Raw genomic sequence first — 27,816 nt, forward strand, 5'->3', positions numbered from 1 at the left:
AGGGAACAGAAAGATGAAAGAAGGAAGGCAGGAGAGAAAGAAGGAAGGAAATGGAGGGAACAGAAAGGAAAGAAGGAAGGCAGGAGAGAAGGAAGGAAATGAAAGAAATGGAGGGAACAGAAAGAGGAAAGAAGGAAGGCAGGAGAGAAAGAAGGAAGGAAATGGAGGGAACAGAAAGGAAAGAAGGAAGGCAGGAGAGAAGGAAGGAAATGAAAGAAATGGAGGGAACAGAAAGAGGAAAGAAGGAAGGCAGGAGAGAAAGAAGGAAGGAAATGGAGGGAACAGAAAGGAAAGAAGGAAGGCAGGAGAGAAGGAAGGAAATGAAAGAAATGGAGGGAACAGAAAGAGGAAAGAAGGAAGGCAGGAGAGAAGGAAGGAAATGAAGAAGGAAGGAAGGAAATGGAGGAAACAGTCACGGGAAGGAAGGAGAGAAGGAAAGTCTTTCTCAAACAAAGAAAATTCAAATTTTGATATAAAAGCAAAATCCACTCTTTTCCGATCCATTTTGTGTTTGTCTGTGTGACTTTTTGCACTTAAATGAGGCTGAGTTACTCTTTGTGAGGCTCACTCCTCTATCCGAGAGCCAAGCGAGAGGCAGAGATACGGCATCTGTGGAAGGTGACTCCCCCACCCCCCACCTCCCAAACGCATCGCTCTCTGGGTATCAAATTGTCTCGGGGGATTTGCTGCCTGCCAGCCCCCGACGTTCGAGAACGTGGGAGAAGGAATTCACGCGGTTCTCTCTTTCACGTCCGTCCGTGCGCCTGTACAAGTTAGACATCTCTCTTCCCTCCCTCCTCTCCCCACCCCACCCTCAGCTGAGCCGGTGCACCAACCGCGTGTTGAAATACGAGCTGATGCGCGCGTCGAACAAAGTCCAGCTCTTGGTGCTGTGCGAGGACCACCGAGGGAGGATGGTGAAGCATCAGTGCTGTCCAGGCTGCGGCTTCTTTTGTGTGGCGGTAAGCATCTGTAAGGAAGGATGGACGGCCAGGGACTGTTCCTACAGAGGCTTCCCAAGAGCAGGAACCAAACTCCTTCTCCCGACAAAGAATCCTTTTATTAATTGACTGTGAATTCTGCTCATTCACATCCAGCAAAGTCTTTCGAGGGAGGATTTACAGTCACAGACCTTATCTGGCTTGGAGAGCTGCCAGGCTGATATCTGCAGAACTTGGCAAGGAGTTTCGGAGAGTCAGGAACCAATGAATTGAACTGATTGTCTCCTGCAAACTCCACTCCCTTTTCACTCCTCTTTTATTTCCTCTGGGAGGGGCCATTCATCGTCCATCTGTGGCCTTACTCCCAAGTCGACCCCTGTTCTTTAGCTGTTCCCTTTGTCTGGCAACTCTGCACATGCGCACACTGGGAACAGGCTCCCCCTGTTCATCTGCCTCACTGATGTCTGACCCTGAAGGCAGCTGATAACTGGTCGTGGTTGTCCCTAAGGTGCTTTTCCAAAGGCAACTGGACTTTTCTTGTTTGTGAAATGTTCCACTTCTTGTCCGAGAAACTTCTTGGACAAAAAGCGAAACGTTTTCCAAGAAAACAAAACCCAAGAAATTAGGCATTCCGGGTGCTCTCCGAGCTTGGTTGTTTTCTTGCAAACTAGGACTGATAATGTTACCCAGTTTGGGTAATGAAACATCTGCAAGAGACCAAGATGAGAAAGCACCAGGGACCCTACACTCATCCTTCTTCTCTTACTCCTCTTTCTCTTCCTTCTCTTTAGACTCTTCTACCTCTTTCTTCTTCTCTTTAGGTCCTACACTCGTCCTTCTCTTCTTCCTCTTTCTTCTCCTCCTCTTTAGACCCTAAGCTCGTCCTTCTCCTCTTCTTCCTCTTTCTTCTCCTTCTCTTGAGACCCTACACTCGTCCTTCTCTTCTTCCTCTTTCTTCTCCTTTTTAGACCCTACACTCGTCCTTCTCCTCTTCTTCCTCTTTCTTCTCTTTAGACCCTACACTCGTCCTTCTCCTCTTCTTCCTCTTTCTTCTCTTTAGACCCTACACTCGTCCTTCTCCTCTTCTTCTTTCTCCTCCTTTTTAGACCCTACACTCATCCTTCTCCTCTTCTTCCTCTTTCTTCTCCTCTTGAGACCCTACACTCGTCCTTCTCTTCTTCCTCTTTCTTCTCCTTCTCTTTAGACCCTACACTAAAAATAAACCCCAAAAAGTCCAGATGTTTCCTGGGGGAAAAAAAAAGCACCTCTGGGTGCAGCTTATCTCTCACAATTTGAGAGGCAAGAGATCTGGTGTCCTTGGAGAACTTCTGGGCTCCCCCTCTTTGCTCATGGTGATTAACCAAAGTTCTGGATCGCCATCTGTTAGCTAAGCCTCCCCGCATTGCAGATCCTTGGCGGTGTGGGCAATTAAACGACCGCGTTTTCCTGAAAATAAGACAGGGTCATATTTTCTTTTGGAAACCCCCCCCCCCCCGGAAATAAGCGCTTGGCCTTATTTTCGGGGAGGTCTTATTATTTTTGAGGTGCAGGAAGCGGCGAGAGTGGTCACCTCGTGGCGGCTGTTGTGTTGCAATCTTTTCAGGGAGGGCTTATTTTAGTGCATGTGCTCAAAAGCCCGATTGAGCTTATTATCCAGGGAGGTCTTATTTTCGGGGAAACAGGGTAGAGACTTCAGAAGTTCTTCCCTAACCATCACCACTCCCCCATTGTTTTTATCTTTTGGGCCATCAGCGAGTCAGGCTAAAAGTCAACTGTCGTCCCCCCCCGCCCCACCGAGTCGTGCCAGTCCCCACTCTCTCCCCCCGCCCCCCAAATACCCATTTTTCCACTTCCCCCGAGTGATGCTGTCTAGCCAGGCAGTCCTGGGCTTAACCACGATTCGTTTAACGACTATTCCGAAGTTTACGATGCCCCTGACAAAAAGCGACTTAATGTGGCAGTGTTCTATCCCCCCTCCCTCCCTCCCGCCACCCACAGTCATGTGATCAGAATTCAGCCACTTGGCGACTTGACTCACATTCAGGACACTTGCAGTGTGTCGTACCGCCCCCTCCCGCGGCTGTGTATATGTGTCACGTTTACCGATCAAGTCCAATGGAGGAGTCGGATCCGCTGAACGGCTCTGCGGGATTAACTGAACCAACTGCGCCCATTTCCACTTTGCCACCGTGGTTGAGGAAAGCCGTAAAAGCGGGGCAAAGCTCGCCTAGCAAATGTCTCTCACTTAGCCACAGAACGTCGGGCGTAAGTCAAGGCGTTCTTATTTTTGCCCTTTGCCATTCCTTCCAGGGCACTTTCATGGAATGCCAGCCGGAAAGCGGCGTCTCCCACCGGTTCCACCAGGAGTGCACTTCCCACGTCAAAGGCATGAGCTACTGTCCCCACTGTGGGGAGGAGGCCCCCAAGGCGAAAGAGGTGACGGTGGCCAAGGCGGACACCACTTCCACGCTGCTTCTGCCCTCGGAGAAGGAGAAAGCGGGCGCTTCGGAAGGGAAGGCTGACACCACCACTGGAAGGTAAGTCTCGGCTTTCCCCACTTGTTTGACCTTCCCCTCCTTTTTTCTTTCCTTTCTTCCCTCATCTTTCCTTCCTTCCCTCTCCTCTTCCTCCCTTCTCCTCTCTTCCTTCCTTCCCTCATCTTTTCTTCTTTCATCCCTCCCTCCCTTTGCTTCTTCTTTCCCTCATCTTTCCTTCCATCCTTTCTTCCCTCCTCTTCCTCCCTTCCTCCCTCCCTTCCTTCCCTCATCTTTCCTTCCTTCCTTTTGTTCCTCTCTCCCTTCCTCCCTTCTTCCTTCCATCCCTCCTTCCCTCTCTTCCTCCCTTCCTCCTCCCTTCCTTCCCCCATCTTTTCTTCTTTTGTCCCTCCCTCCCTCCCTTCCCTCATCTTTCCTTCCTTCCATCCTTCCTTCCCTCATCTTTCCTCCCTTCCCTCTCCTCTTCCTCCCTTCCTCCTCTCTTCCTTCCTTCCCTCATCTTTCCTTCCTTCCAGCCTTCCTTCCCTCCCATCTTCCTCCCTCCGTCCCTCCCTCCTTTCCTTCCTTCCTTTCGTTCCTCTTTCCCTCCCTTCCCTCATCTTTCCTTCCTCCCATCCTTCCCTCCCATCTTCCTTCCTTCCCTCCCTTTCTTAATTTATACCTAGGATGTTTTCCATACGCTCCAGTATAAGGTGTAGAAGACAGCAAGCAGGCATTCGAGCGTCCCGAAGGGTGGAGGTGTGAGGAGGAGGCAAAGTAAACATTGAAACTGGGTAGTCCTGTATCTTTCCAACTGGAAAGTAGAGTTGCGGTCGCGTGATGATTTCCCACTAGGAAAAAAGACGTGCGTTTCTTGACCCCGGGTGTTTTTGTTCTCTTGGGTTCAGTTTCAGTGGGCCTGCCCCGCAGCAACCCGAAGAAGGGAGAACCGAGAATGTGTCCACCGAGGTGTTTGATTTGGCCGGGATATCGCTGTTTCCTAAGCCACCTCCGGCCGGTTTATCCCAAGGGCCTGTCAAAGAAACCTTGGAGAGCGCCTTGATTGCCCTGGATTCAGAAAAGTAAGAACAAACTTAAGTTTGGTTGGGGCTTCTGGTCCATTGTCAGGACTGTGAACTGTGCTTCTGCTTGCTCTAAAAGGGGCTTTTGGCTGATGAGGGACGGCAGCCCCAGCAGTAAAAGTTGGGGAGTGTTTTGCGGTTGTGATGGTGAGGTTGGCAGGCATAACCGCCTTCCTCCAGTTCCTCTGTGCCTTGGTCTTGATGCTCACCCCCACTCCCATCCAGCTGCTCCCCGGCATCTTTCTGCCTCCCCCCACTTTTCTCCGTCCTGGTTTTTGGAGTGCAGTTGTGCAGAGGGAGGAAGCGGGGAGACAGGATAGCAGCCTTCCAATATTTGAGGGACTGCCACAGAGAGGAGGGGGGGGGCAGGCTATTATCCAAAGCACCCGAAGGGCCAGACAAGGAGCAATGGATTGAAACTGAGCAAGGAGAGATTCAGCCTAGAACTAAGGAGGAACTTTCTGACAGTGAGGACAATCAACCCATGGAACAGAAGTTGCCTTCGGAAGTTGTGGGAGCTTCATCACTGGAGGCTTTCAAGAAGAGACTGGACTGAATGGTGTAGGGTCTCCTGCTTGTGTGGGGGGTTGGACTAGATGTCCTACAAGATCAACTCTGTTAATCTGTAAAGGATATTGAGATTCTGGAAAGAGTACAGAGAAGAGCAACCAAGATGATTAGGGGACTGGAGGCTAAAACACACAATGAACAGTTGCAGGAACTGGGCATGGCTGGTCTAGGGAAGAGAAGGACCAGGGACAGGAGAGCAGTCTTCCAATACTTGAGGGGCTGCCCCAGAGAGGAGGGGGGTGAAGCTATTTTCCAAAGCACCCGAAGGCCAGACAAGAAACAATAGATGGAAACTGATCAAGCAGAGATTCAATCTAGAAATAAGGAGGAACTTTCTGACAGTAGGACAATCAACCCATGGAACAGGAGTTGTCTTCGGAAGTTGTGGGAGCTTCATCCCTAGAAGCTTTCAGGAAGAGATTGGACTGCCATTTGTCGGAAATGGTATCAGGTCTCCTGCTTGGGTGGGGGGGTTGGACTAGATGACCTACAAGGTCCCTTCCAACTTTGTTAATCTGTCTGTCTAATCACGGAAGGTCAAGATTTCCTGCATTGGCTCATTCTCCAGGCTGCCCTGACTAAGTTTGAACACCTCCAGAGCCAAGCTAACCAAATATCGATGCTTTCTTGGTGGGAATCAAAGTGAAATTCTTTGGGGGTGTGTGGGGGTGTGTGGAATCACCGAATCAAGTGTTTCCACTTGAAATAAACTCTTCCTCTGCTTTTGCAGGCCCAAGAAGTTACGATTTCACTCCAAGCAGCTGTACTTCTCAGCCAGGCAAGGGGAGCTACAGAAGGTCCTCCTTATGTTGGGTGAGTAAAATTCCTCTTCATTCCCACCCCACATTTAACAACGCACATTGCAACTAGCAGAGATTTTCTATTTGAGGGATGGGATCCGAAGACGTTCTCCGTGGTCATGTGGCCGGCATGACTCAACGCCCAAGGTTGGCAGAAGCTGGGACAAGTAACGGGAGCTCCCTCCCGTTACGTGGTGCTAGGGATTCGAACTGCCGGCCTTTCTGATCGACAGGCTCAGCGTCTTAGCCACTGAGCCACCACGTCCCTTTTTAAATTGTGCTAAATAACAAGTGCTGAAATTCAAGAGCTCTTCCTATAGGAGAGATGGGTCCCCGCTCCACTGGCTGCTGGCGGGCCACAACCGAGGTGTCTTCAAATGGCCATAAGTCAAGGACCAGGAAAGCTGGTTTTGTCTCTCCTCACCCCCCACCCCTGCTTTTTTCCCCCCTCAGTGGACGGGATCGATCCCAACTTCAAGATGGAGCACCAGAGTAAAAGGACGCCTCTTCATGCAGCCGCTGAATCGGGACACGTGGAGATTTGTCACATGCTACTTCAGGTTCAGCCTTATTTATTTTATCTGTTTAAAAGTTTATTTCCTAACTCCCCTCTCTTTCTGGAGAGCCAAATCAATCGAGGATATTGAGCGTCCGTTTCTTTCATTAAACAGATGCTGAGTTTGCTCTAAAAGCAATCAGCATTACTGATAGAACCGAACAGAATAGAATAAGGAGTGGAGTGGAGAGTAATGGAGAGTAGAGTAGAGTAGAGTAGAGTAGAAAGCAGAATAGAATAGAATAGATTAGAATAGAATAGAATAGAATTCTTTATTGGCCAAGTGTGATTGGAGTGGAGTGGAGTAGAGTACAACAGAACAGTACAGAATAGAATAGAATAGAATAGAATTCTTTATTGGCCAAGTGTGATTGGAGTGGAGTGGAGTAGAGTACAACAGAACAGTACAGAATAAAATAGAATAGAATAGAATAGTTCATTGGCCAAGTGTGATTGGAGTGGAGTAGAGTAGAATAGAATAGAATAGATTAGAATAGGAATAGAATAGAATAGAATTCTTTATTGGCCAAGTGTGATTGGAATGGAATGGAGTAGAGTACAACAGAACAGTACAGAATAGAATAGAATAGAATAGAATTCTTTAATAGCAATAGCAGCAATAGCAGTAGACTTATATACCGCTTCATAGGCCTTTCAGGCCTCTCTAAGCGGTTTACAGAGAGTCAGCATATTGCCCCCAACAACAATCTGGGTCCTCATTTTACCCACCTCGGAAGTATGGAAGGCTGAGTCAACCCTGAGCCGGTGAGATTTGAACCGCTGACCTGCTGATCTAGCAGTAGCCTGCAGTGCTGCATTTAACCACTGCGCCACCTTGGCTCTTTATTGGCCAAGTGTGATTGGAGTGGAGTAGAGTAGAGTAGAACAGAACAGAACAGAACAGAATAGAATAGAATAGAATAGAATAGAATAGAATAGAATTCTTTATTAGCCAAGTATGATTGGACACACAAGGAATTTGTCTCTGGTGCTCTCAGTGTACATAAAAGAAAAGATACATTCATCACCAATCATAAGGTACAACACTTAATGATAGTCATAGGGTACAATTAAGCACTCAAATCATGCTAGGAAACAATCAATATAATTTGTAAGCATACAAGCAACAAAGTTACAGTCCTGCAGTCATAAGTGGGAGGAGATGGGGGATAGGAACGATGAGAAGACTAATAGTAATAGTAATGCAGCCGTAGTGAATGATTTGACAGTGGGGAGGGAATTATTCGGTTAGCAGAAGGAAGCGTTCAGGGGAAAAACTGTCCTTGTGTCTAGTTCTTCTGGTGTGCAGTGCTCTGTAGTGCCGTTTTGAGGGTAGGAGTTGAAACCATTGATGTCCAGGATGCGAGGAGTCTGTAGATAATTTCACGGCCCTCTTTTTGACTCGTGCAGTGTTACAGGTCCTCCATGGAAGGCAGGTTGGTAGCCATTGTTTTTTCTGCAGTTCTGATTATCCTCTGAAGTCCGTGTCTGCCTTGTTGGGTTGCAGAGCCAAACCAGACAGTTATGGAGGTGCAGAGGACAGACTCAATTGTTCCTCTGCAGAACAGAATCAGCAGCTCCTTAGGCAACTTGCGCTTCCTGAGTTGGTGCAGAAAGAACATTCTCTGTTGTGCTTTTTCGATGACATTTTTGTTGTTAGGTGTCCCTTTTAGGTCTTGAGATATGATAGAACCTAGAAATTTGAAGGTCTCTCCTGTTGATCCTGTGTTGTCTAGTATTGTAAGAGGTGGTAGTATGGGAGGGTTTCTCCTAAAGTCTACCACCATTTCTATGGTTTTGAATGTGTTCAGTTCCAAGATTGTTCCGGATCCTAGTTGTTAGTTGTTCAACCTCCCGTCTTGATTGATTCCAAGTTTGATTTCCAAGATTGTTCTAGATCCATAATCCTTGCCCTGGCTATTGGCTCAGGAGTTGAGGAAGATATAGGCTGGGGCTGGGGTGCAATCAAGTAGATTGCTTTGGGTTTTCTGTATGGAAAAAAAAATGTAATTTGGCCGTCATTGAAAGAGTTAAGAGTTAAGAGCCAAGGTGGCGCAGTGGTTAAATGCAGCACTGCAGGCTACTGCTAGATCAGCAGGTCAGCGGTTCAAATCTCACCGGCTCAGGGTTGACTCAGCCTTCCATCCTTCCGAGGTGGGTAAAATGAGGACCCAGATTGTTGGGGGCAATATTCTGACTTTCTGTAAACCGCTTAGAGAGGCCTGAAAGGCCTATGAAGCGGTATATAAGTCTACTGCTATTGCTATTGCTATTTACTCATAAGTCAAGGTTCCAAATAGCATCCTCAAACAAATAGCACTCCAAAGCTAGGAGTTCCTCAAAGTTCCCATTTATGAAGAGAGCCATGTTGGCATATCTGGGAAAACCCGAATCTGAAAGCTTCCAGGTTTTCCCACCCAGTTGAAAGTTCAAGATCCTGGCCCAATACCCACAAGTCCATCAACATGGTCCAATCTCCCACTGCCATGAAGACAGAGTCTACCCATCCAGTTCCGGCCAGGTGTAGAGTCAAAGGATGACCTTGGGTTTCTAAAAAAACAACGTTGTTATGGCTACCTATCACCCAACTCCGTATGATTCCCCCCCCTTCCATTTCCCCACAGTAGAAAATGAATAGTAGAAATGTGGCAGGCCCAAAGACCAAAAGGAAAGATGGCTGTAGGCCTGACATCATAAAGGAGAATATTTGTAGCTCGGGGTTGACATGAGGGGGTCCTTGGTGCTCTCTGAGCTTGCTTGTTTTTTCACAGATGTTTCACGACCCAAGCTAGGTAACCTCATCAGGACTAGCACCGATGATGCTACCTACTTCAGGTCACGAAACATCTGCGAGAAAACAAGCAAGCTCAAAGAAGACCAAGAACCCCTCGGTTAAGAGTTGGCTCGTTCCAGCCAATGTGATGTGATTTGTTGGTTGGGGTACCAGTTCAGCACCACGGAGAGCTGCCTTTGGAATCCCCAGCTAGCTGCCAAGCTCCCTGAAGATTGGCTTGGACTGGCCTACTTCATAGGCCCGTTGGGAGGAAAGAGGAGAGGTCAGAGAATGCTTTTCATCTCTTGGGCTTCTCAAAAAAAAAACAAAAAAAACCCCGCGAAAGAAGAGATAAAAGAGATAGCAATTCCACAACTGCAATGTCTTTATGGATTCTGTGCAGCCCTGGAACTCATAAGTCACGTTTTGTAGAGCAGATGGTAGCATCTGCACAGCATCCCTAAGCCACAACGTAGCAAATCTCATTATATCCTAGCGTGAGGCATGAACCTGAACCAAGAATGTAGGGTTTAAGCAACTGGCCTGTTGGCAGTATCAAAACAATGCTAACTGCTGTTCTTTCTTTGTGTTCTGTGTCCGTACGGTACCTCTGTACAGGCTGGCGCTAACATAGACACCTGTTCTCAGGACCAGAGGACTCCGCTTATGGAAGCAGCAGAGAATAACCATCTGGAAACTGTAAAATACCTCATTAAGGCTGGAGCATTGGTAGACCCCAAGGTAAGGCTTGGTTTGTTTTCTTAAATTTGGCTTCCAAAGGAGCCACACCAGGGTCCAATTCCTGGTTTGCAATCCGTAAAGGGTGCATTCTCGTAACCCACCCGGCCAAACGCTTTCCACATTCACATCCAGTAAAAACTCAATCATCAGTTGGGTTGAAGATCTCACGGTTGCACTGCTGTTGATGTAGGTGTTCAGCCCTAGATTCCTATCTACCAAATGTAGGGTCAGGTAGAGTAGAATAGAATAGAATAGAATATAGAAGAGAAAAAAAGAGAAGAGAAAATGAAACAGAATATAGAACAGAATATTGAATAGAATAGAGAAGAGAATAGAAGAGAAAATAGAATAGAATAGTATAGAATAGAGAAGAGAAGAGAAAATAGAATAGTATAGAATAGAGAAGAGAATATAAAAGAAAATATAGGTATAGAATAGAATAGATAAGAGAATAGAAGAGGAGAAAATAGAATAGAATATAGAATAGTATAGAATAGAATATAGAAGAGAATATAGGTATAGAATAGAATAGAGAATAAAATAGAATAGAGAATAGAATAGAGAATAAAATAGAGAAGAGAAGAGAAAATAGAATAGAGTATAGAATAGTATAGAATAGAATAGAGAAGAGAAAGAGAATATAGGTATAGAATAGAATAGATAATAGAGAAGAGAAAATAGAATACAGAATAGAATAGTATAGAGTAGAGAAGAGAAGAGAAAGAGAATAGAGAATAGAATAGAGAAGAGAAGAGAAAATAGAAGACAATAGAGAATAGAATAGTATAGAATAGAATAGAGAAGAGAATATCGGTATAGAATAGAATAGAGAATAGAAGATAATAGAATATAGATTAGAATAGAGAAGAGAAAATAGAATATAGAATAGTATAGAATAGAATAGAGAATAGGAGAGAAGTAATATAGAAGAGAATATAGATATAGAATAGAATAGAATAGGACGGGACGGGACGGGATGGAATGGAATGGAATGGAGCAGAACGGAACAGAAAGAACAGAACAAAATAAAATAGAATAGAGAGCCTTCCGGAACGCTGACATGTCTAATTTATCACCACATCCATGGTGTCAGGTTTTCCTCACCTTTGAACCCTCCCCCTTCCGGCTCCGCTGACCCCCTCCACCTGATTACCTGTGTTTGGTTTAGGATGCTGAAGGATCCACCTGTTTGCACCTGGCAGCGAAGAAGGGTCATTACGACGTGGTGCAGTACCTCCTGTCTAATGAACAAACGGACGTCAACTGCCAAGTGAGTGACGTTGCTTCTGATGGGACTGGCATTTCCCTCTCTCCCTCTATCCCTCTATCCCTCTATCCATCTAATCTATCTATCTATCTATCTATCTATCTATCTATCTATCTATCTATCTATCTATCTATCTATCTATCTATCTATCTATCATCTTATAGATATCTATAGATATAGATATCTATCTGCACTCTAACCAATGTGCCACCATGGTTCATAAATATTCAAGGACTGCTATCATGTCACCCAAGTCCTTCTCTTCATTAGACATTCCCAAATCCTGCAGCCGTTCTTATGACTTATGGATACACGTACAACTTGTTCTGACCCAGGTTTCGTTAAAAAGCAAGAAGCGGACTCTTGGTCCCGGCAAAACCTCTTTTATTTACACAACTGAATTCCTTTCATTCACAGTCCAAACAGTCTTTCAGAGGAATGTTTATCCACACGAACCTTATCTCGCTTGGAACGCTGCCAGATAACTAGTTTCCAACCGCAGGGCAAGGCAACGCTTGGCACAGAGTCTCTTGCAGTCACAAACAGAACTTTCCACTCTTGAAACGACCGAAGGAACGAATTGTCTCCTGCAAACTCCTCTCCCCTTTCGCTCCTCTTTTGTTTCCTCTGGGAGGGGCCAATCACCTCCAAGGTGTGGCTTCACTCCTAAGTCGACCCGGCTTTCTTGTCTTCTAGTGGTGCTGCGCATGCGCACACTGGGAACAGGCTCCAGCTGTTCCTCTGCCTCACTGCTGTCTAGCTCCCTTTCTGCCTCCGATGCAAGGCCCTCATCTGAGCTTTCCTCAGCGCCCCCCCCCCCCCCCCCAGGACTGGCCCATGTTCTTCCCCCTCACTCTCCCGACTCTGCTGCTAGCTCTTCTGGCTGCCAGCGGGCCACAACACAACGGATGTTCCTCATGGGTTCTGGTGGCCGGGACTCCAACCCCCCCACCATCCTTTTTCAATTGCCCAGCTTTCAAGTGGTGGATGGGAGTCAGCCCAGAAGAAGACTCTGCCTTATCTGTCCCTGTTGCGCGATCCGTTCTCGCCAGAATTAACAGAGCCCACGCATCCTTCTCGTTCTCTCATGCTCGCAGTTGCCTTGCAACCAAGCCATTTCAGGTTGTTCTCTGAGTCACCGAAAGGACATCTCTCCCCCATCTCTCCTCCCTCCCCCCCCCCTTTTTCCCCCCTCTGTCTGTTTGGCCTTCTCTAGGCCTTTCCACCAGAATCGATGAAAAATACCTCTGCCGGGGTTGCAGGAGAGGAATAGGCCAACCGTGTTTGATCTTCAACTTCCCAGAAATCTGGGAAGAGCTGGCAGCAGATTCCGCCAGTGAGGAGGTTGGGGAGGAACATGGGTCAGTCCTGGAGTCTGGGGAAGGCTCCGGTGAGGGCTCTGTGTCGGAGGAAGAGAGGGGGGCCAGGGCCGTCTGACAGTTATCAGCTGCCTTCGGAGTCAGACCTCAGTGGGGGGGCTTGCCATGGGGGTTGCCCGCACGCAGAGTGGTTGCCATGGGTGGCACAACGCATCCAGCCAGTGACGGAGAAGCAAACAACACCCCGATTAAGAAACGACAAGCTAGTAGAAAACGACAGTCCATTCCCACCAACATTTGCCAGGTCCTATCAAAATAAGAGCAAACTGTACTCCCTTACTAGCACTGATGATGTTACCTAGTTTGGTAATGAAACTTCTGCAAGAAAACAACCCAGCTCAAGACAGCACCAACTGTCCCACCCCTATTGATCAGAAAGATAACGAGAGAGGGATGCCTTTTACTTTGGGTCTCCTTTGATTGGCACCTGAATGTCCTTCTCAACAAAGAGCTGATGGGTCCTTTGTTTTTTAAAAACAATGTCAGGATCCATCTAGTGTCTTGCAGTTCTCTCCCCCTCCCCCCCCCAAATATTCTAATATAGAGAGTCGCAGTGACTGCTAGCTGCAGTTTGGCAGTTTGAATCTCACCAGGGTCAAGGTTGACTCAGCCTTCCTTCCTTCCGAGGTGGGTAAAATGAGGACCCAGATTGTTGGGGGGGCAAGAGGCTGGTTCTGTAAACTGCTTAGAGAGGGCTGTAAAGCACTGTGAAGCGGTATATAAGTCTTAAGTGCTATTGCTCTTCCATCCATCCATCCATCCATCCATCCATCCATCCATAGTGTGCAGTGGTTAGAATGCAGAATTGCAGACTAACTCTGCCAAGTTCGAATCTCACCAGGCTCAAGGTTGATTCAGTCTTCTGTCCTTTTGAGGTGGGTAAAATGAGGACCTGGATTGTTGGGGGCAAGAGGCTGACTCTGTAAACTGCTTACAGAGGGCCGTAAAGCACTGTGAAGTGGTATATAAGTGCTATTGCTATTGGTCTGTCGGTCTGTCTGTCCATCCATGCGTCCGTCCATCCCAGTGGCATAGTGGTAAGAATGCAGTATTGCAGGCTAATTCTGCCCATGGCCAGCAGTTCGATCCTGACCAGCTCAAGGTTGACTCAGCCTTCCATCCTTCCGAGATGGGTAAAATGAGGACCCAGATTGTTGGGGGCAAGAGGCTGACTCTGTAAACTGCTTAGAGAGGGCTGTAAAGCACTGTGAAGCGGTATATAAGTCTTAAGTGTTATTGCTATTGGTCTGTCCGTCCATCCATCCATCCATCCATCCATCCATCCATCCATCTATCTATCACAGTGGCATAGTGGTAATTCTGCCCACTGCCAGCAGTTCGATCTTGACCAGCTCAAGGTTGACTCAGCCTTCCATCCTTCCGAGGTGGGTAAAATGAAGACCCAGATTGTTGGGGCAAGAGGCTGACTTTGTAAACTGCTTAGAGAGGGCTGTAAAAGCACTGTGAAGCGGTATATAAGTCTAAGTGCTATTGCTGGTGCTGTTCTACCTCCAGGGTAGGTAGTGCCCTGTGAGGCTTTGGCATCTGCTCAAGTGTTGTTCCTTTCTACCCAGGATGATGGAGGCTGGACGCCAATGATATGGGCTACAGAGTACAAGCACGTGGATCTGGTGAAGCTTCTCTTAGCCAAAGGCTCCGACATCAACATCCGAGATAACGTAAGTTGGGGTGGGGCGGAACGCACCTCTCGTTTGAGGGAACAGCCAGCTTAGGTGCAGAGAACCTGCCTTTCATCAGAATCTGAGAAAAATTGGAGAATCTATTTGAGGTTCTCAGTCGTCCAAGTCATGGTTTGCCCCAAGGCAACTAGTCTTGGTTTGTTTTTCCTTGAAGACGTTTCGCTTCTCATCCAAGAAGCTTCTTCAGTTCTGAGTGAATGGTGGAGAACGGAAGGATTGATATTCTTTGCGCTCCTCTGGTCGTTAACACTCTCTCTGAGAATCATCGAAGCCACCTGGAGGTTTGATCTGTGTCCTCAGGGCCACATGAACAGTGCAAATGGATGAGGAAACTTCTTGAAGCTGCCGAAAGGACTGTGTTGTAAACAGGAGATGTGTGGTGTCGTATCCCCCCCCCCCTCTGTGGAGAAAGGGGGGTTCAGTTTTAACGTGGACGGCCTCTTTGACCTGTCTTTCAAACCAGCGGCTGCCTTCCAAAGAATGGCTTTGTTCTGCTATGTTGGGCCATGCGTTTGTGAAGTGGCTGTTTCGTTTCTCCGACGTACAGAATCTGTACACTATGTGACTATATATATCGCATTGCTCATTTTGCGTCTGGGTGTTTCAGACCGGGAGGGGAGCAGTTTTGGCCTTTATGTTCAAGAGCCGAGGTGGCGCAGTGGTTAAATGCAGCACTGCAGGGCTACTTCAGCTGACTGCAGTTCTGCAGTTCGGCTGTTCAAATCTCACTGGCTCAGGGTTGACTCAGCCTTCCATCCTTCCGAGGTGGGTAAAATGAGAACCCGGATTGTTGTTGGGGGCGATATGCTGACTCTGTAAACCGCTTAGAGAGGGCTGAAAGCCCTATGAAGCGGTATATAAGTCTAACTGCTATTGCTAAGTTTAACGTAGACGGCCTCGTTGAGCTCTCTTTCAAACCAGGGGTCCCCTCTGTCCAGGTTGTGAACTTTGCTGCATCTATAGCAGGATTACTAGACGGTGTAACAGCTGTGTTCCTTGTGGCATCCATCTTGTCAACCTCGCAGGGTTCCTTTTTTTTTCTCCTCGTGTATATCTGTACGTCAGAATTAGGGTGTGATGTTTCTCTGTGTGTGTGTGTGTGTTTATGCGTGCATAAGGATTATCTTTTGAGAGGTGAATGCAACAAAATTTCATTTTAACATAGGCTGATTAAGGTACATTTTACTGACAATAAAGTCCATTTCATTTTCTATTCTATTCCATTCCATTCCCAATTCTATTCTCTGTTCTACTCTATTCTATTCTATTCTGTCCTATCCTATCCCATTCCATTCCGTTTTCTATATTCTATTCTTTTCTGTATCCTATTCTATTCTATTTTCTATTCTATTCCATTCCATTCCATTCTCCATTCTATTCCATTCCCTGTTCTATTCTCTGTTCTACCCTATCCTATCCCATTCCATTTTCTATATTCTATTCTTTTCTATATTCTATTCCATTCCATTTTCTATTCTATTCCATTCCATTCCCAATTCTATTCTATTCCATTCCATTCCCAATTCTATTCTCTGTTCTATTCTATCCTATCCTATCCCATTTTCTATATTCTATTCTTTTCTGTATTCTATTCTATTCCATTCCATTCTCCATTCTATTCCATTCCCTGTTCTATTCTCTGTTCTACCCTATCCTATCCCATTCCATTTTCTATATTCTATTCTTTTCTATATTCTATTCCATTCTATTTTCTATTCTATTCCATTCCATTCCCTGTTCTATTCTCTGTGCAACCCTATCCTATCCCATCCCATCCCATCCCATTCCATTCCATTTTCTATTCTATTCTATTCCATTCCCAATTCTATTCTCTGTTCTATCCTATCCCATTCCATTTTGTATATATTCTTTTCTGTATTCTATTCCATTCCATTCTCCATTCTATTCCATTCCATTCCATTCCCAATTCTATTCCATTCCATTCCCAATTCTATTCTCTGTTCTATTCTATCCTATCCTATCCCATTTTCTATATTCTATTCTTTTCTGTATTCTATTCTATTCCATTCCATTCTCCATTCTATTCCATTCCCTGTTCTATTCTCTGTTCTACGCTATCCTATCCCATTCCATTCCATTTTCTATATTATATTCTTTTCTATAGTCTTATTTTATTTTCTATATTCTGCTCCACTCCACTCCACTCCAATTCTCTCCTCCCCCTCCCCTCCTCTCGATTCTCCTCTCCTATTCCATTCCATCCCATTCCCGCTGTCTTCAAAAGACCCGGCCTTGGCCTTTGAAATGCAGATGGACTGCTGAATCTTGTCCTGATGCCTTTGGGTCCTTCTGGTGCTGTTGGCACTTCAATGTTGGATCAACTGAGCGGAATCCAGCTGATAAGAAAGGAAGGTTCTCTTGATGTTCTCCATAATGACAATTTCAGTCGAGGGGGAAGAGCAACTGTTTTCCTCTCTTGTACAGGAGTAATTCCCCCTCCTCTCCCGAATTTTCAAGACTTAGAGAGAGGCGGAGGCTGAACTTCATGCCAAGCCAGAAACGTACATCCTTACACTTACAGAGTAAATCCCTTCTACCACCCAAGCAATCGGCTCTTTGCAACTTGGTCGGGCTGGATAGCAGAACGAAGTGTTTTAACGGTCGCCCTGAAAGGCAGCTTCTGGCCTGGAAGCCATCCGGAGACGCGGTTCTGCCGTTCTCCGTTCTCCCCGCCATCCCGATCCGTCTAGGCTGGCTGCCCTAGAGGGATGATGTGTCATCGGGAGATCTCCAAGGGCTTCCCTAACGCCGAAATCTTCCCCCCCCCCTCCACCGCCGTCTGTGGCATTTCCCCTGTGGATGCACCCCGAGCCGTGCTGTGCCTTGCAAACAAATGAATCATCTGTCCTTGTAAGCGAGAGGGGGAGAGGGAGAGAGAGATAGATCGGGTCCTCCCCCTCCTCTCAGGGAGTTTGGAGACAGCTGTTGCGGGGATCCCCCTTTCTTTAAGAGAAGGCAGCCCACAAACTGTGGATGATTGGGGGGGGGGAGGGAAGGTCAAAAATACAGAGTGTTCCCCCAAATGTCAGGCCGTCTGGATTGCCTCTTCCACCTCCTCCCCATCTCTCTCTCTCTTCCTCAGGAGCAGAATATCTGTTTACACTGGGCTGCTTTCTCCGGCTGCGTCGATATCGCCGAGATTCTCCTGGCTGCTAAGTGCGACTTGCACGCGCTGAACATTCACGGGGATTCTCCGTTGCACATCGCGGCCCGGGAGAACCGCTACGAGTGTGTTGTGTAAGTACAAAAAAAAAAAAAAATCCCTCCAAAAAATCAAAAACAAACGTGGAGCTTTCGGACCTTCCCCTCCCCTCCCCTCCACGTTTGTTTTAACTCTGTGCGAAATTAAACCTGCCCATCTCCACCTCTGGGCGGGTCGAACGACACCCGTAGAAATGCACGGATAAAGGCGTAGCTGCCTCCCTTCCTTCTCAGTGACCTTGTCCTTTCCTCGCAGACTGTTCCTCTCCCGCGGCTCCGATGTGGCCCTGAAAAACAAGGAGGGCGAGACTCCGCTGCAGTGTTCGAGCCTCAACTCTCAAGTCTGGGTCACTTTGCAGATGAACAAGACCCTGAAAGAATCGGCTCCAGAGAAACCCGCCCAGGTGGAGAAGATACTAAGCAGGTGTGACCACCTGCCTTAAGTTCCAGGCCAACAGAAAGTTGCACCACCTGCTTTTCTCCCCATTCCACCACCACCAATTTTGGAAAGGAGCCTCCATCCTCTTAGGAGAGATGGCTGCGGAGGCTGCTAGGTTTCCCACTCAGATCAGGGCAAGGAGGGCATCTCCCACGAAAGGGAAATTTGAAGACTTGGCCAACTGTGGCTAAGTCCTTCGGATTCAACTCAACTCAAAGCAGTTTGGGGTTTAGCAGCTGCCCTAAAGACCTGGCTGCTTTAATGGGGAGATCTTAGAATCTGAATGGCCTGGAGGCTCCTGTTGGGGTCCCCCAGTGGCCTGCGGAGTTGAAAACCGAGCCGGACAGCGAGGAGGTTGGGGAGGAACATGGGCCAGTCCTGGAATCTGGGGAAGGCTCGGACAAGGGCTCTGGGTCAGAGGCAGAGAGGGGGCCATCTGGGAGTTATGTGCTGCGTCCGGAGCCTCCAGAGTCAGCCATCAGCGAGGCAGAGGAACGGGCTCCCCCTGTTCTCAGTGCGCGCATGCGCCGAGCTACCAGAAGGCAAGAACAGTTAAGACAGAAGGGACAACTCAGGAGTAAGGCTCGGAGGTGATTGGCCCCTCCCATAGGACATAAAGGAGTAGCAAAGGCACATGAGCCTTTGCAGGAAGCAACTTAGTTGAGGCTGGTCAATTTACCTTCCGAAGCTCCGTTTTGACTCTGTGCTCCGTGTGGCCTTGCCAAGCTAATTGCCAATATTTGGCAGCGTTTCAAGGAAGATAAAGGCGGGTGCTTATCAGCCTTATCCCGAAGGACTTTGGCAGCCTACTGTAGGACTCTTTCCAACTATTTAGGACTCATTACGGGCTGTGAATGAACATAATTCACAGCCTTTGAAATGAAAAGAGGGTTGGGGGGGACTAAGTGTGTGCTTTGTACTGTATCAGGAAGCCTAGGTCAGAACAGCTCCCCCACCCCCCCACCCACCCCCGGTTAGAATACAGCGAGCCGGTCCAGAGTAGAGTCTCCGGATGCCAGGTGGTATCGTTTTTTTTACCTCTCCGTGCCTGTGTGGCTTCTTGCTTTTAAAGCCATTCTTTCTCTTCTCCCTGCTGTGACAGAGACATCGCCCGGGGTTACGAGCGGATCCCGATTCCCTGCATCAATTCTGTCGACGGCGAGCCCTGCCCTGTCAACTACAAGTACATTTCCCAAAACTGTGTGACTTCGCCTATGAACGTGGACAGGAACATCACTCATCTGCAGGTGCCAGACTGGGACAGGAACTGGGTGTCCTTCCTTTCCCTCCCTTCCTTTCTTCCTCTCTCCTTCCCTCTCTTCTGGGTTGTTCTTATTAATGACTACTACTTCTCCTCCTTCTTCTCCTCCTCCTCCTTCTCCTTCTCTTTCTGTCTTCTACATTTCCTCCTTCCTGATTCTTTCCTCCTCCTCTCACTCTCCTTCTTCCTCTTCTTCTTCCTTCTTCTGTCTTCTGCGTTTCCTCCCTCTCCTTCCGGATTCTTCCCTCCTCCTCTCACTCTCCTTCTTCCTCTTCTTCTTCCTTCTATCTTCTGCGTTTCCTCCCTCTCCTTCTGGATTCTTTCCTCCTCCTCTCTCCTTCCTCTTCTTCTTTTTCCTTCTTCTGTCTTCTGCGTTTCCTCCTCCTTCATTCTTTCCTCCTCCTCTCACTCGCCTTCTTCCTCTTTTTTTCCTTCTTCTGTCTTCTGCGTTTCCTCCTCCTTCATTCTTTCCTCCTCCTCTCACTCTCCTTCTTCCTCTTCTTTTTCCTTCTTCTGTCTCCTGCGTTTCCTCCTCCTTCATTCTTTCCTCCTCCTCTCACTCGCCTTCTTCCTCTTTTTTTCCTTCTTCTGTCTTCTGCGTTTCCTCCTCCTTCATTCTTTCCTCCTCCTCTCACTCGCCTTCTTCCTCTTTTTTTTCCTTCTTCTGTCTCTTGCGTTTCCTGCTCCTCCTCCTTCCTGATTCTTTCCTCCTCCTCTCTCCTTCTTTCTCTTCTTCTTTTTCCTTCTTCTGCCTTCTGCGTTTCCTCCTCCTTCATTCTTTCCTCCTCCTCTCACTCGCCTTCTTCCTCTTCTTTTTCCTTCTTCTGTCTCCTGCGTTTCCTCCTCCTTCATTCTTTCCTCCCCCTCTCACTCTCTGTCTTCTTCTTCCGTCTTCTGCGTTTCCTCCTCCTCCTCCTTCCTCATTCTTTCCTCCTCCTCTCTCTCCTTCCTTCTGTCTTCTATATCTCCTTCTCCCCCCTCATTCTTTCCTTCTCCTCCCCCTCCCAATCCTAATTTCCCAATGATTTAGCGCTGCTCCTGTATGTCAGTTGCAGAGTTCATAGCGGCATCCTCGCTGGACGCCTCCCCGCCCCCATTCCCCCAGTAACGCTGCTCCTTGTTCCTTCGCTTTCAGTACTGCGTGTGCATAGACGACTGTTCTTCCAGCAAGTGCATGTGTGGACAGCTGAGTATGCGCTGCTGGTATGACCGGGTAAGCTCTGGGGAGGTTTTTTTGGGGGGGGGGGGCGACAGGAACGGGGTCGCACGATTTCTCTCCCCTCCTTCCAGCGGGGCTACCCTGGAGCTCCTCTCCAGGTGGCAGAAAGTGGAGTATGGGAAATCAACTAGGACTGATTTCAATTTGTTGTCCTGGCGACTGAATCTTGCTTGGGAGAAGATCTCGAGCCAAGAATTCAGACAATTAAGCAGCAAGAAAGCCAACAGCAGAGGGGAGGAACTGATCAGCTGGGCTGGAAAAACACAAAATGTTAGCGTTGATTTTTTTGAGGGGGGTGGTGGTAAAATGTTTTGGGCCCTGCCACCTTGATCGGATGGATTAGATGGGGAGGGCGTGTGCCCCTCGTTTCTTTCTTTAAAAAAAAAAGACATTTATAACAATTTTATTCATGATATAAACATCAAACCACAACTTTGAAGTAATACATAGTAGTTTAAACTAGACATTTTCGTAACAACGTATCTGTCTAATGGGTAAACCCCCAAATCAAAGTTTCATTTCCCCCCTGCCCCTACCTCAAGCACTAAGTCCAGAAGTGGTTTCCAGGTTTTTTTTCCCCCTTTAATCAAAGCAGCCAATTTAGCCGTCTCTGCCCCTCGTTTCTTTTCTTTTTTTAAAATTTTAGAACAATTTTACTTATGATATGCCAAAAAAATAATACAAAAGCAAAAAGAAGGAGAAATAAGGAAGATGAAAGTTTTAAAAAGTGTGGAAAAGAAGGGGAGAAAAAAAAGAAAGAAAAGGCATTTTGACTCCCTTTGGTGCAGGAGTAGGCTAATAACATCAAACCACAACTTTATACATAGTAGTTTAAACTAGCCATTTCCGTAATACTATATCTATGCAATCGGTAAAACCCAGGTTTAATTTTTTTCCCTACCTCAAGCACAAAGTCCAGAAGTGGTTTCCAGGTTTTTTTTTTTCTTCCTTGATCAAAGCAGCCAATTTATCCATCTCTGCCCCTCGTTTCTTGAACGTCTGCAGAATCACAAATAGATTTGCGTCCTTCGGCCAGTGACGTCAACCGCGTTAATTTGAATCATTGGTGTGATGACACTGTTGCACCAACAATGTTGATTAATAAAATGCAGCTGCATCGTTTGGTCTGTTCTGGGGGGGAGGGGCAGGGGCCTTGCTTTGACAAGGTAGGAACCGCAGTTGAACCCCCCAAATTTATGTCTCTAAGTGAGACATTTGTTAAGCGGATTTTGGCTAATTTTACAAACTTCCTTGCCATGATTGTTAAGTTAGTCACCGGTAGAATAGAATAGAATAGAATAGAATAGAATAGAATAGAATAGAATTCTTTATTGGCCAAGTGTGATTGGAGTGGAGTAGAGAAGAACAGAGCAGAATAGAATAGAATAGAATAGAATAGAATAGAATAGAATAGAATAGAATAGAATAGAATTCTTTATTGGCCAAGTGTGATTGGAGTGGAGTAGAGAAGAATAGAATAGAATAGAATAGAATAGAATAGAATAGAATAGAATAGAATTCTTTATTGGCCAAGTGTGATTGGACACACAAGGAATTTGTCTTCGGTGCAGATGCTCTCATTGTACATCAAAAGACAAGATACATTCGTCAAGAATCATAAGGTTCAACACTTAATAGATAATCATAGGGTACAAATAAACAATCAGGAAACAATATCAATATAAATAGTAAGGATACAAGCAACAAAGTTACAGTCATAAGTCGGAGGAGATGGGAGATAGGACCAATGAGAAGACTAATAGTAATAGTAATGCAACCTTAGTAAATAGTTTGGCAGTGTTGTTGGGATTAGTTGTTGAGCAGAGTGATGGTGTTCAGGGGGGAAAACTGTCCTTGTGTCTAGTTGTCTTGGTGTGCAGGGCCCTAGAGGGTCGTTTTGAGGGTAGGAGTTGAAACCATTGATGTCCAGGATGTGAGGGGTCTGTAAATATTCTCACAAATGAACTGTCATAAGTCAAGGACTTGGGGGACCGGCGATGTCCAGAGACAAAACCAAAGTCATCCAGCTGAGGTCTACTCATTAAATTGAGTTTCCACCATATATGGCCTTGAGACACCAGGCCAACAGAGGTTCACCTAAAACCTTCCTTTTCCCCCCGGGGTGCAGGATGGACGGCTGCTGCCAGAATTCAACACGGCCGAACCTCCGCTAATTTTCGAGTGTAACCATGCCTGTTCCTGTTGGAGAAACTGCCGGAATCGGGTGGTGCAAAACGGACTCCGGTGAGAACTTCAGATGTTCCTTTGAACCATCCATTTGTAGCCGGGGGAGGACAGAATTAAGAACGATGCCTAGTTTAGTGAAAAAGAAAGACATGGGATGACATGATAGCAATGTTCCAATATCCGAGGGGCTGCCACAAAGTGGAGGGAGTTCAAACTATTCTCCAAAGCACCTGAAGGCAGGACAAGAAGCAGAGGACGGACACTCATCAAGGAGAGAAGCAACTTAGAACTAAAAAGGAATTTATTGACGGTGAGAACAATTAACCAGGAATGGTTTTCCTCCAGAAGTTGTTGAATGCTCCAACACTGGAGGTTTTTAAAAAAGAGATTGAACAACTATTGGTCTGGAATGGTGTAGGATCTCCTGCTTGAGCATAGGGTTGGACTAGAAGACCTCCAAGGTCCCTTCCAACCCTGTCTTTCTAATATATAAATATTAATATCTGATAATAAAGACGTTCCAGAGGATTGGGGCCGCAGCAGAGAAGGCTGTTCTCTGAGACTCAGCTAGCGACTTGTCTGGGATGGGATAGGGTCTCCTGCTTGGGCAGGAGGTTGGACTAGAAGACCTCCAAGGTCCCTTCCATCCATGTCCTCCTTTGTTCTTTGAAACTGGTAAAACATGTCTGAGAAAGCCACAGATCCGGCTCTTCTATAAATTCATCCCGTTTCATCTTTCGGTTGGAAACCTCATCTGTAGAAATACAAAACCGGCCAATTCTGAGACCCAAAGGTCAACACCCAGGACTGGATGGTCTTGGAGAGCTTCTCTTCTCTTCTTCCAGGACAAGGTTGCAGCTTTTCCGGACGAGGAAGATGGGTTGGGGCGTTCGGACAATGCAAGACATTCCACTGGGGACCTTTGTCTGCGAGTGAGTGCCTTTTTTTTTTAAATTCAGGGATGAGAGAGGAAGGACGGGAGGTTGGAGGGTGGATTTCTCCTTCTGTCCAGACTCTTCTAGCAGAACCAGCTGTCTTAGGCCATGTGTGACATACGGGATCTTCCCGATTCCTCTGTTCTGACCTCGGCTTCCCCAAAAAGCACGAAGCAGAGTCCTGGTCCCGACAAAACCCCTTTTATTAAATGAATGTGAATTCCTCTCATTCACATTCAGGCAAAGGCCTGTCAAACAGTCTTTAAAAGGAATATATATGACCACAGGCCTTATCTAGCTTGGAAAGCTGCCATGTAAATATTTCCCAAATGAGATGCTGCGCAAGGAAAAACTCGGCACAGAGTCTCTGAGATTCACGGACAGATCTTCACACTCCTGAAATGAACTAACGAATTGTTTCCTGCAAAAGCCCCCTCCCCTTTTGCTCCTCTTTTATGTCATATGGGAGGGGCCAATCACTGTCTACTTGTGGCCTTACTCCCAAGTCTACCCTGATTTCTGAGTTGTTCTTTTCTTCTGGCAGCTCTGCGCATGCGCACACTGGGAACAGGCTCCAGCTGTTCCTCTGCCTCACTGCTGTCTAGCTCCGTAGGCACCTGATCAGTGCCAGACAGCCTTGGCCCTGTCTCTGCCTCTCACGCAGAGCCCTCGTCCGAACCTTCCCCAGCCTCCAGGACTGGCCCATGCTCCTCCCCAACCTCCTCACTGTCTGACTCTGCTTCCAGCTCCGCTGGCCACTGGCAGGCCACAACAAGTTGCCAGACGAAGGGAACAGCTAAAGAACAGGGGTCGACTTGGGAGTAAGGCCACAGGTGGACGATGAACGGCCCCTCCCAGAAGAAATAAAAGAGGGGAGAAAGGGGAGTGGAGTTTGCAGGAGACCGTTCGTTCGCTTCATTGGTTCGTAACTCTCCGAGACTCCTGGCCAAGTTTTGCAGATAATGGCTTGGCAGCTCTCCAAGCCAGATAAGGTCTGTGACGGTAAATCCTCCCTTTGCTGAAGTGAATGATCAGAATTCACAGTCAATTAATAAAAAGGGGTTTTTGTCGGGACCAGGAGTCTGCTTCATGCTCTTAGGAAGCCTGGGTCCTTTCCCAAAATGTACGTGTCTCGAGCCAAGCAGTGCATAGATTGATGCTCCTTGGCTCTGGATGATCTTGGCTATCATCCAGATAGCTCGGGGGGTCAGCTGCCTGGACAGTTTTCAGCCAGATTTCGAAGCCTTTTTGTGTGTGTAAACAGTACAAGTCTCTGGAAAGACGATACGACAATGGTTTGACTGAGGGATGTCATGGAAGGATTTGTACTCCTTCAAGACAGCTGGTCATTTGCATTCTTTTTAGAAGTCCTTGAGGCCACTTGGAGGTTTATCTATGCCCTAAGTCAGTGGTCCCCAACCCCCGGTCCGCGGACCGGTGCCGGGCCGTGGAGTACCTGGCACCGGGCCGCACAGCGGCCGGGGGCCATGATCGCTGCAGCGGCCGGGGGCCATGATCGCTGCAGCGCAAAGGCTCCTGGGCCGTGCGCAAAAGCTCCTGGGCCGTGCGCAAAGGCTCCAGGGAAGAGAGCCCCGCGCAGGTACGCAATCAATGTGTCGTCGCGAACAACGCCCCCCCACCCCTGCGCGCGCTCAGCGGGCCACGGTAAAATTATCAAAGGCTGACTGGTCCGCGGCGATAAAAAGGTTGGGGACCACTGCCCTAAGTGGTGCAAATTGTTCCTGTAGTCTGCAATTATTATTTTTCCACTGAAAATCTCTTTATGCTCCCACGCCATTCCAAGCGTGTTCATCCCAAAGTGCATATTTAACAATCTATGGAGATTCTCAGTCATCCAGGTCATCCAGTTGTCCCAAAGGTGCTTTTTCGAAAGGCAACTGGGACTTTCTGGTTTTTCTTTCTTCTTCATCCAAGTAGCACCTTCAGCTCTGACTGGTGTCAGGGTTCCCAATAGCATCCAAAAGTAAATCAGAGTCCGAGGCAAAGGATTGCTCAAAGTCCCAATTGATGAAGAGAGCCATGTTGGCACATCCGGGATAAACCCGAATCTGAAAGCTTCCCGGTTTTCCCCCACCCAGTTGACAGTCCAAGATACTGCCCCCTACACCCACAAGTCCATCCCATGGTCCAATCTCCCAATGCCATGCTGGCAGTTCCACCCATCAGGTGTAGAAGTAGAAAGACAAAGGGTGACCTTGGCTTTCTAGAAAGAATGTTGTTATGGCTACATAGCATCTAATTCCGTACAATCCCTCCTCCCATTTTCCCACCATAGAAAAGGCATAGTAGAATAATAAAAAGTGTAGCAGGCCAAAGATCCAAAAGAAAAAGATGGCTGGATGGAAGGATTTATACTCCTTGCAGACAGCTGGTCATTTGCATCCTTTTATAGAGTCTTTGAGGCCACTTGGAGGTTTGTCTGTGTCCTCAGAGAATCTCCATAGTCATTGTCCCTTTGGTCACCCAGCTATTATGTTGGAAAAGCTCATCCCAACAGCTTCCAGATTACGTCCAGATTACGTTCGATCCTTTCTGAGAATTCTGGGAATTGAAATCCACGCGTTGACAAATTTGGGAGACCCTGCTTCCCTCTTTAAAAAATCTGGATCCCGCACGTTATAGAGACCTTTTTTGGGGGTGGGGTGTGTTCTTATGTTCCTGCAGATACGTCGGAGAGCTGATATCTGACTCGGAGGCAAACGTTCGTGAGGAAGATTGCTATCTTTTCGACCTTGGCAACAAGGTAAGTGTGGTGTGTGTGTGTGTGTGTTTTAATTGCTAAGCATTTCAAGGGCGAGTAGAAGTGCTAAAATGAATTCTCCGCACCCCCTCCCCTCCTTCCGTCTTGCATCACCCTGGGTGGAACAAGATCTTGGAGATGGCGTGCGAAGCTCTTTTCACCTTTGAATCAGCAAAGTCCCACGCAAGAGGGGAAGGCAAGCTCAGAGGCTCAGTTAATGGGTTCGAGAGGAGGGACAGGGAGCAGGCAAGTTCTTTCCCGGGCTGCTGAATGTCTGGGAATCAAGCTACTTTGCTGGATGAGGAGAAGCAGAAAGACCAACTGTTGTGGCCTGCCAGCGGAGCTGGTGGCAGACTCAGATAGTGAGGAGGTTGGGGAGGAACAAGGGCCAGTCCTGGAGTCTCAGGAATGCTTTAGAGCAAGCCTCTTTAAGACACATGCACTGTCTCCCTACCTACCTGTTGTGCCCACCCACCCACCCCAGCGGTCAGCGGAGCTGGCAGCAGATTCGGTCAGTGTGGAGGTTGGGGAGGAACCTGGGCCAATCCTGGAGTCTGGGGAAGGCTCTGATGAGGGCTCTGTGTTGGAGGCAGAGAGGGGGCAGGGCCGTCTGACAGTTATCAGCTGCCTTCGGAGTCGGACATCAGTGAGGCAGAAGAACAGCTGGAGCCTGTTCCCACTGTGCATGCACAGAGCTGCCAGAAGAAAAAAGCAGGTCAGAAATCAGGGTCGACTTGGGAGTGAAGCCACAGGTGGACGATGAATGGCCCCTCCCAGAAGGAATAAAAGAGGAGCGAAAAGGGGCTTTTGCAGGAAACCACTCATTCATTCGGTCATTAGATTCGTCTCAGGAGTGTGAAGATCTGTCCGTGAATCTCAGAGACTCTGTGCCCAGTCTTCCCTTGCACAGCGCCTCATTTGGGAAATACTTACATAGCAGCTTTCCAAGCTAGATAAGGTCTGTAGTCATCAATTCACCTTTGAAATACTGTTTGCCAAGCCTTTGCTGAAGGTGAATGAGAGGAATTCAGGTTCGTTTAATAAAAGGGTTTTGTCGGGACCAGGAATCTGTTTTGGGGGAAGCTTAGGTCAGAACAGGAAATGTGGTCCAACACATCTGGAAATGGCATTAGGCTAGATGGGGAGAACTGCTAGTGCCATGAATTATCCTTCTAATTCATAAGTTGGGTCCGGCAGTCGCACACACCTAGCGAAAACGCTTCTTCACATACCCCCAAAACACACGGCAAACCGAGAAGGAGCCTCGTGTGGGGAGTTTCCTCTGCGCATCAATCAGGGAGGCCAATTTCCATGTTCCTTAAACTCCAAAGCTTGCAGGCTTCCCCTCCTTCTCCTCCTCCCACTCCCTGCTATTGAACCTGACAATCCAATTATAGGAAAACCCAGGCCTGCAGGATGCCTACTTACGAGCAAATGAAATTACCAACTTAAAAGGTGGGGGGGGCAGGAAGGATGGAGAGGGGGGGAGGCAGGGAGAAGGGAAGAAGC

At 47.5% G+C, this 27,816-nt stretch overlaps 1 protein-coding gene across 9 annotated transcripts in view; it reads left to right on the forward strand.

Moving 5' to 3' along the window:
• EHMT1 (euchromatic histone lysine methyltransferase 1) overlaps positions 1 to 27,816 on the forward strand; it is a 96,795-nt gene that overhangs the window by 61,417 nt on the left and 7,562 nt on the right. For 7 of the 9 annotated variants that reach the window (XM_087704783.1, XM_087704790.1, XM_087704784.1 and 4 more), the window contains 15 exons: positions 819 to 962; positions 3,252 to 3,478; positions 4,324 to 4,497; positions 5,798 to 5,880; positions 6,321 to 6,427; positions 9,815 to 9,937; positions 11,106 to 11,207; positions 14,158 to 14,262; positions 17,387 to 17,541; positions 17,762 to 17,929; positions 19,047 to 19,191; positions 20,341 to 20,418; positions 22,553 to 22,668; positions 23,457 to 23,543; positions 26,232 to 26,310. In XM_087704783.1, coding sequence (XP_087560909.1) covers positions 819 to 962; positions 3,252 to 3,478; positions 4,324 to 4,497; positions 5,798 to 5,880; positions 6,321 to 6,427; positions 9,815 to 9,937; positions 11,106 to 11,207; positions 14,158 to 14,262; positions 17,387 to 17,541; positions 17,762 to 17,929; positions 19,047 to 19,191; positions 20,341 to 20,418; positions 22,553 to 22,668; positions 23,457 to 23,543; positions 26,232 to 26,310 — 1,893 coding nt within the window. The remainder of the gene's footprint in view (positions 1 to 818; positions 963 to 3,251; positions 3,479 to 4,323; positions 4,498 to 5,797; positions 5,881 to 6,320; positions 6,428 to 9,814; positions 9,938 to 11,105; positions 11,208 to 14,157; positions 14,263 to 17,386; positions 17,542 to 17,761; positions 17,930 to 19,046; positions 19,192 to 20,340; positions 20,419 to 22,552; positions 22,669 to 23,456; positions 23,544 to 26,231; positions 26,311 to 27,816) is intronic. The other 2 variants (XM_087704789.1, XM_087704791.1) reach the window with 1 other exon arrangement.

The sequence above is a fragment of the Thamnophis sirtalis genome, unplaced genomic scaffold (assembly GCF_051295495.1).
Source record: "Thamnophis sirtalis isolate CommonGarterSnake01/CBP01778 unplaced genomic scaffold, rThaSir2_p1.2 scaffold_2, whole genome shotgun sequence".
NCBI lineage: Eukaryota > Metazoa > Chordata > Lepidosauria > Squamata > Natricidae > Thamnophis > Thamnophis sirtalis.